At 46.3% G+C, this 7456-nt stretch overlaps 1 protein-coding gene across 1 annotated transcript; it reads left to right on the top strand.

The window, feature by feature from the left end:
- The first annotated feature begins 3515 nt into the window (after positions 1-3515).
- On the top strand, positions 3516-6863 carry Nfkbia (NFKB inhibitor alpha). Its single transcript, XM_026413818.2, has 6 exons — positions 3516-3862; positions 4470-4578; positions 4915-5125; positions 5399-5487; positions 5613-5873; positions 6321-6863. The coding sequence occupies exons 1-6, from the start codon at positions 3636-3638 to the stop codon at positions 6366-6368; spliced, it is 945 nt and encodes a 314-aa protein (XP_026269603.1). The 5' UTR covers positions 3516-3635; the 3' UTR covers positions 6369-6863.
- Positions 6864-7456: the final 593 nt, after the last annotated feature.

The following is a 7456-nucleotide window of genomic DNA, read 5'->3' as shown; positions in this document are numbered from 1 at the left end:
CTATACTGAGTGATAGTATCCTGACAAAAGTTTAATTTTCAGGGCCCAAAATAATTTAGGTTTAATTGGCCTAGCCAACTGGCACAGGCCCACGATGCTAAGAAAATTGAGCATTGTGGTACAAACCTGTAATTCCTGCTATTTGGAAGGCCGAGGCAGAAGGATTACAAGTTTAAGGCTAGTCTGGATAATTTAGCAAGACCTGGCTCAAAATAAAAAATTTTAAAAAGAGCTAGGGTGTATGTCAGTGGTAGATTGCCTCTGGGTTTAATCCCCAATACCCCTATTAAAAAAAAAGAAAGGAAGGAAGGAAATGGAAATGGAAGATGTTGGAGCACCTGGTTAACTTACAAAATTTTCTGCACTGTAAAATCACTGGGCACTTCAGGAAGTAGGCTTAGCCTGTACTGAGCATTTCCCACCCAGGAAGAATGCACAAGTTACCAGCAGCCCCACCAGGCCCCATGATGCTCATTTTCTCATGTGGGTGTTCTTGCCCACAGGGAATCCCTAGAGGTTCATAGTCCATCTTGTCATTCTCTATGGCTACATTCTGAGTTAAAATACAAAGTTAACCTCAAGGTGAAACTTAATTCTTTGTCTTCTGCACTAAAAAGAAAAAAAGGCTTGGGAGAGTAAATTGGGGTAGAGCAAGTGCTTAGCATGTACAAGGCCTCTGGGTTCAATCCCTGGCAACCTATACACACTCACAGAACCACATAACATTAAAATTTGTTTATGTAAGGTTTTAACATTTTTAAAATGTTCAAGGTTAGTTAAAATATTTGACAATGAAGAAAAATTCAAGCACTGTGAAGGGTCTATAAAGACCTTCCTAAACCAAAAGTCAGACCCTTTTGCTGTCTTCTTCCTTTTTATGTACAAAAAAGAAAGAAAGAAAGAAAAAGTGTGCTCATGGTTCTGATTTCCAAGCATATTCTTTTTCACCCAAGTTGTAATGTTTGTTGACTTAAACCATATTGAGCCATATGTGAGGGGAGAAAACCTGTTGGTTCACATTATTCAAAACTGTCTCCCAGGGTTGCAGGAAAACAAAAGGTAGTTCCTTGGGAATCCCCACCTCATAAAGATTCAGCACCGCCCTAATTTTTAAAAAGGCATTGTGACAAATCAAGGAAGGCCTAGGCCTGACTCTTACCACTAGGTGTCACACTAAACAATCAGGAACAGACCACCATATCCTGAATGCTATCAGGAACATAAAACCATCAAAGGAGGTGCAAAGAAATTTATGCCTGAATTTTTATAACTGCAGTCCCAAATTCTCTTCTGGTGTACCTGTTGGTGGTGCTTTTAGAATTCAACATTGCTGTACATTTAAAAAAGATGTGAATATCCCCAGATAGGGGGAACACCTACCCTTTCTTTTACAGTCTGAGTAGAAAGGATTTAGAGTATATTCCAAATTATAGTGTATTCGGTCTCACTTCATGATTAGTTTTTAAGTGTTAATTTTACAACTTCTTTGGCCAAGTGGTTAATATATTGGGGTAGAAATTAGATGAACTGCCATAGATGCCTGGGTAAATGTCCATGCATTTCAGTTTCTTTTTAGGAAAATGGGAATAATACCTATTTACAAGATTAGTTTTGAGAACTAATAATGTAATACATAAAGTATTGGAGTTCTTTCAAAAATTTATAGTATGATATTCCCAAAAGCCTTGGCCATCCTTCCAAAGAAGGGTTAAATATGCATTTGTGAACAATACATTTTTAAGCCACGGAAGACCTTAAGTAGAATTAAGTCCAATCTTATTTTAAACACAAGTATACCACTAAAATGTTAACTGACATCTCCAACTAATATGCAGTTAATTAGAGCTACAACCTAGAATTAAGATCTCCTGTTTAGAGTCACTGTTTTACACTGCCTCTATAATTGTATACATACACACCAGAAGACTAAGAGAAAACGGAGTCAATCCCAGGGAAGTTTTCCTTTGAACATATGATCATTTCTACCTGGAAGTTTTTATTTCTTGATTTTACTTTTTTCCCTCCCCTCATAGTTTGACTTTAACCCTATCAATTCTGTTTCTCTACATTAAAATATTGAGAGAGGGGGGTGAAGATATAAAGAGAAGGGAAAGGCTAGTTAGGGTACAACCAGTCAAGAAAAAGATGACTGCAATTATCTACAGAAATCTTTACAGAACTATGGGGCACTTTTAAATATATATATTTATTCTTTAGTTGTAGGTGGACACAATTCCTTTATTTAATATTTATGTGGTGCTGAGGATCGAACTCAGGATCCTCACACATGCTAGGTGAGCGCTTTTCCTCTGAGCCACAATCCTAACCCCAGAATCTTTTTTTTTTAATGATATGGGGATTGAACCCAGAGCCCCAAACGTTCTAAGCAAATGCTTTCCCACTGAGATACATCCCCAACACCATTTGGGCAAATTTGGAAAAAATCCCAACCTGGGGGACTTTATTTTGGCTGGATCAATTCTATAAGAAGCTGATGAACTCAAACCACACCTTGAGAGCAGGAGGTGGGGTTGGGGGCAGAAGCATCAGTTCTATTTCTCCAGATGAAATCAGAAGATAGTGAACCCCAACCCTTTATCTCTGGAGTGGGTACCCAATGCATGAATGTATCCTACAGCCGCCCTCCTGCGGAGAAGAGGAGCAAATTGAAGGCAGCAAGAGATGTGGGGGCAATGTTAGGGCTGTCTTCAACCTCCTGCAGGATGCCTAGCAGTTATTTTCTTGGCTATTTTCTTGCCATTGGGTAAGGCACTAACCTAGTCCTCAGCTGGGCACCCAGAAGTAGGCTCAGGATCAATTCTCTGCAGCAGCACAAGGTAAATCAGACAGTAGGAACTTAATAGTTATTGAGGTATCTGCAACTTCTATTACAAAGATTTTCACAACTGTGTGTGTGTGTGTTAGGGATGAGGTAAAAGTCCCTGCACCATGAGATGAGCCTGATATTGGCAGAAACACTGACGCCTGCGACCTTTTAACCACCAGTATGTCCTTCCCAGCAGAAAGAAGTTTGGGGGAAGCAAATCCCTACACCTAGCCATCATTTCCACCCTTGCGTTTTCAAAAGATCTAAAAACGGAAAGGACCCGCAGGTTGGCAAACCCCAAAGAGGAACCGCCCACCAAGTCTGAGTCCTTGGGATCTCTGCAGCCGACGACCCCAAATCAAAACGATCCTGGGAAACCCCAGGGAAAGAAGCTTTCTTGCAGAGGGCCAGGGTTACTGAGTGCAAGCTGCAGGGAAGTACCTCGGGGGAGGGGGCTTGATCAGGAGGACTTTCCAGCCACTCAGCGCTCATGAAAAAGTTCCCAGTACATGACCCCAGTGGCTCATCGCAGGGAGTTTCTCTAATGAACCCCGGCTCGGGGCTTAGGCTTCTTAGCAGAGGACGAGGCCAGTTCTCTTTTTCTGGTCTGACTAGCTTGGAAATTCCCCGCGCCTGACCCCGCCCCGGAGAAATCCCCTGCCAGCGTTATAAGGGCGCCGCGGCGGCGCTGCCGAGCCCACAACAATCCGAACGTGCAGTTCTGCCTGCTAGCGACACTGCGAGGAAGGCAGCGCGCAGCCCGCAGCCGAGCGCACCTGGGGACAGCGCCCGGAGCTCTCAGCGCGCCATGTTTCAGCCAGTCGAGCACGCTCAGGAGTGGGCCATGGAGGGCCCCCGGGATGGGCTGAAGAAGGAGCGGCTGCTGGATGACCGCCACGACAGCGGCCTGGACTCCATGAAGGACGAGGAGTACGAGCAGATGGTGAAGGAGCTGCGAGAGATCCGCCTCGAGCCGCAGGAGGCGCCGCATGGCACCGAGCCCTGGAAGCAGCAGCTCACTGAGGACGGAGACTCGTAAGTGTTGCGGGCCCGGATGGCGGGGGTCGGGCGGACGTGCGGAGCGGAGTGGGAGCGCGGGGCCTGCAGCTCAAGCCGCGGGCTAAGGGGCCTCTATTGCCTGCGGGTTTTCTGCACCGTTGCGAACCTTTGCAAAACTGCAGGGCTGCGCGTGGGGAAAACGGGAGTTGGCTCGGGCTCCGAGGGCCCAAGGCTGGGCACCTCTGCTTCACAGCCGCCTTGCCACACACCCCCATCCCCCCGGCCCCGACCTCGCGGCCGGGGGCGGGGCGGCGGCAGGGACGCGAAGTCCCCAGTTGCATAAGGCGGGCCGGGAGTTTCTGGGCCGCTGGCGGGCGCCGCGCGGCCGGGAGGGGAAGTACAGGGCGTTCCGGCCGGGCTGGAGGGCGGGGCGGTCTGGCCGGCGCCCGCCGCGGAGGGGGTGGGGCCCGGAAAGTCCCTGGGCGCCTGCCAGGAACACTCAGCTCATAATAACCTCGCGGAAAACACCGTGGCCTCGGCCTCCAGAAACCCCGACCTTGCGCAATCCCCCGCAGCCTGCGCTTCTTGGGCCCCACGCAGTGCACTCACCACCCCTGGGGGGTTTTCCCTCTCTTCCCCTCAGGTTCCTGCACTTGGCCATCATCCATGAAGAGAAGACACTGACCATGGAAGTGATTCGCCAGGTGAAGGGAGACCTAGCCTTCCTCAACTTCCAGAACAACCTGCAGCAGGTGGGCCCCTTACCCCGCCCTGTGCCCTCTCTGACCCCATGGTGGAGCTGGATATATAGTACCCTTGCCCTGAGATCATTTCTAAATTAACACTCCCTGGCCCATACTGCTGTGGCCTTTTTCATTCAAATCTGCCAGCTTCCTAGAGAGTGAAGAAAATTCCATTGGTTTGGTGAGGTCTTTATGACCTGCTGAGAGCCTCTGGTATTTGCCTAACCCCCTGTACCTGTCTGGGAGGAGAAGCACCCACAACCAGGAGATGTCTGGGATTCAGGGAATCAAATTATGGGTTTGTTTCCGTGGCTCATCCTTCTTTGTATCCTTTTCCATTTGTAGACTCCACTCCACTTGGCTGTGATCACCAACCAGCCAGAAATTGCTGAGGCACTTCTGGAAGCTGGCTGTGATCCTGAGCTCCGAGACTTTCGAGGAAATACCCCCCTACACCTTGCCTGTGAGCATGGCTTTCTGGCGAGCATAGGAGTCCTGACACAGGCCTGCACCACACAGCACCTCCAGTCCATCCTGCAGGCCACCAATTACAATGGTATGTTTACCTGCCCCATCCAAGGGCAGTTGCCATGGGGAAGGGGTAGGTGGGCCAACTTAAGGAGTAGGGCAAGAGCTTAAATTTCCAGTATGTGAAAGGTTGAGGAAACACGCATTCGACATGCCTGTTTGATGTCATTCAGAACCCAAATTCTGAGTTCTTAAATTTCATAAGATATGACCATTTGTCCCATAAAAGAACAGGGGTAAGGTTCTGCCTCATGTGTGAGGGTTGACAAATGACTATACTTTTTGCCTTTTGTTCTTCTAGGGCACACATGTCTGCACTTGGCCTCTATTCATGGCTACTTGGGCATCGTGGAGTTTTTGGTGTCTTTGGGTGCTGATGTCAATGCTCAGGTGAGTGCTTCATAACCTACAGATGGAGTGAGTCAGGCTCCTCCTCAGTAACACTAAGCATACTCTTTTTGCAAGCAGAAATGCCAAACTCAGCTGTATATATCTCAAATTGCTCTTGGTTTCAGGAGCCCTGTAATGGCCGGACAGCCCTCCACCTCGCTGTAGACCTGCAGAATCCTGATCTGGTGTCCCTGTTGTTAAAGTGTGGGGCAGATGTCAACAGAGTTACCTACCAAGGGTACTCCCCATACCAGCTCACCTGGGGCCGCCCGAGCACCCGGATACAGCAGCAGCTGGGCCAGCTCACCCTGGAAAACCTTCAGATGCTTCCTGAAAGCGAGGATGAGGAAAGCTATGACACAGAATCAGAGTTCACAGAGGATGAGGTTAGTTTCCATTAACATCTTCATCACTCTGCCCAAGATAATGAGTGCCCTCCCAGGCCCTAGAGCTACTCTCTATTACAGGGCTCATCAGTTTCTCAAACTTGAACCTATATAACCAGTATCCCAAGAGTACGCCTTTTTTGGGTTTGTTTTGTTTTGTTTTATTTTAATAGCTTATCCTTTCTCTTGATCCTGGGAATTGAACCCAGGCCCTTGTGCATGTGAGGCACCTGCTCTACCACAGAGCTACTACACCCTAAGCAATAGTTTAGCTTTTTTTTTAATGAAAGGAGCATTCAAAGAAAATTCCTTCAGCCTGTCAGTTTCATTATATTTGGGTTATGGAGAAGGGATTCCAAGAATACTTCAGTTATTTTCAGTAGCCTCCCTACAACACCCTTGGCCAAGTTCTGCAAGTTTAACATATCTTTTTTCCTCTTGTTTTAGCTGCCTTATGATGACTGTGTGTTTGGAGGCCAGCGCCTGACATTATGATCGGAAAATATTGAAAAGAACATGGACTTGTATATTTGTACAAAAGGAGAGTTTTATTTTTCTAAAAAAAGAAAAAAGGAAAAAAAAATTCAAAGGGTGTACTTACCACCCACACTTCACACTGCCTGTCCCCAAACATTCTGTTGTGGTAGATCAGCCCTTATTTTGTTATTTTTGTGAACTTTTTTATGGGAGAGCAAGAAAGATTGGAATTCAAAGAAAACCTCTTTAAAACTTCACCTTTTAGGGTTTATGGAGAAGATTTTGATGAAAGAACTACATTTTATTTATTGTGCTGTTGATTGAATCACTGTTTATTTAGTGGCTGACCCCAGTTGTGTCCTGTCACATGTAATAACCAGGTGTTTGGTGGTGTGGGGTTAAAAGTCACTACCTATCAAGGTTTGTATTACCCTCCTGTAAATGGTGTACATAGTGTATTTTGTTGGTAATTATTTTGGTACTTCTAAGATGTATATTTATTAAATGGATTTTTACAAACAGTTATTCCTGATCATTGTCTTCAAGCTGTCAAGGGACTCCTCCATTCTGAGAGGAGGTAGAAAGCTGTGGGGGAACAGCCTGTTGTGGAACTCTTTCAGAGAGCAGCTTCTCACACTTATACCCATCCTCCCAGCAAAACTTTGCAGGCAGTCCCTGGGCCTGAGTGGGAGGGAGGCTGTCGCAAGCATGAAAGGAAATGCCAGTCTCAGGCTTAGGGTGGTGACAAGCTGTTCATCCTGTAGCTGAAAGGCTCTCCGTTGTCATTTTCTTTCATTTCCTTGATTTAAACTATTCCAGAACCCTGCTTCCACTTCAGGAAATTATTTTGGATGAGAGGAATATGAATTCATATTTTATAGAACTGGGAAAAATCTCGTAATAGTGAAAGTTCCTAAGGACATGGACTTGGAAATGAGACCACTGATATCTGTTAGCAGATGTTGTGAACATTGCAGAAGACAATCCATGTTAAAAACAGCAAAGTGCCAGGTATATAGGGCTAAAGAATAATACAGGCTGTTGCACAACATCCTGTATTTCACAGTGGAAGAAATTAGAATGGCCTGTCACCTTTTAGGAGAGGC

The sequence above is a fragment of the Urocitellus parryii genome, chromosome 6, assembly GCF_045843805.1.
Source record: "Urocitellus parryii isolate mUroPar1 chromosome 6, mUroPar1.hap1, whole genome shotgun sequence".
NCBI classification, from domain to species: Eukaryota; Metazoa; Chordata; class Mammalia; order Rodentia; family Sciuridae; genus Urocitellus; species Urocitellus parryii.
The sequence above is the reverse complement of the archived record's forward strand: the minus strand, read 5'-3'. Positions and strand labels throughout refer to the sequence as shown.

Coding starts and splice junctions, on each gene's coding strand:
- Nfkbia (XM_026413818.2), top strand. CDS start 3,636: ATGTTTCAGCCAGTCGAGCACGCTCAGGAGTGGGCCATGGAGGGCCCC. Junction 3,863..4,469: donor CTCACTGAGGACGGAGACTC/GTAAGTGTTGCG, acceptor TCTTCCCCTCAG/GTTCCTGCACTTGGCCATCA. Junction 5,126..5,398: donor GCAGGCCACCAATTACAATG/GTATGTTTACCT, acceptor TTGTTCTTCTAG/GGCACACATGTCTGCACTTG.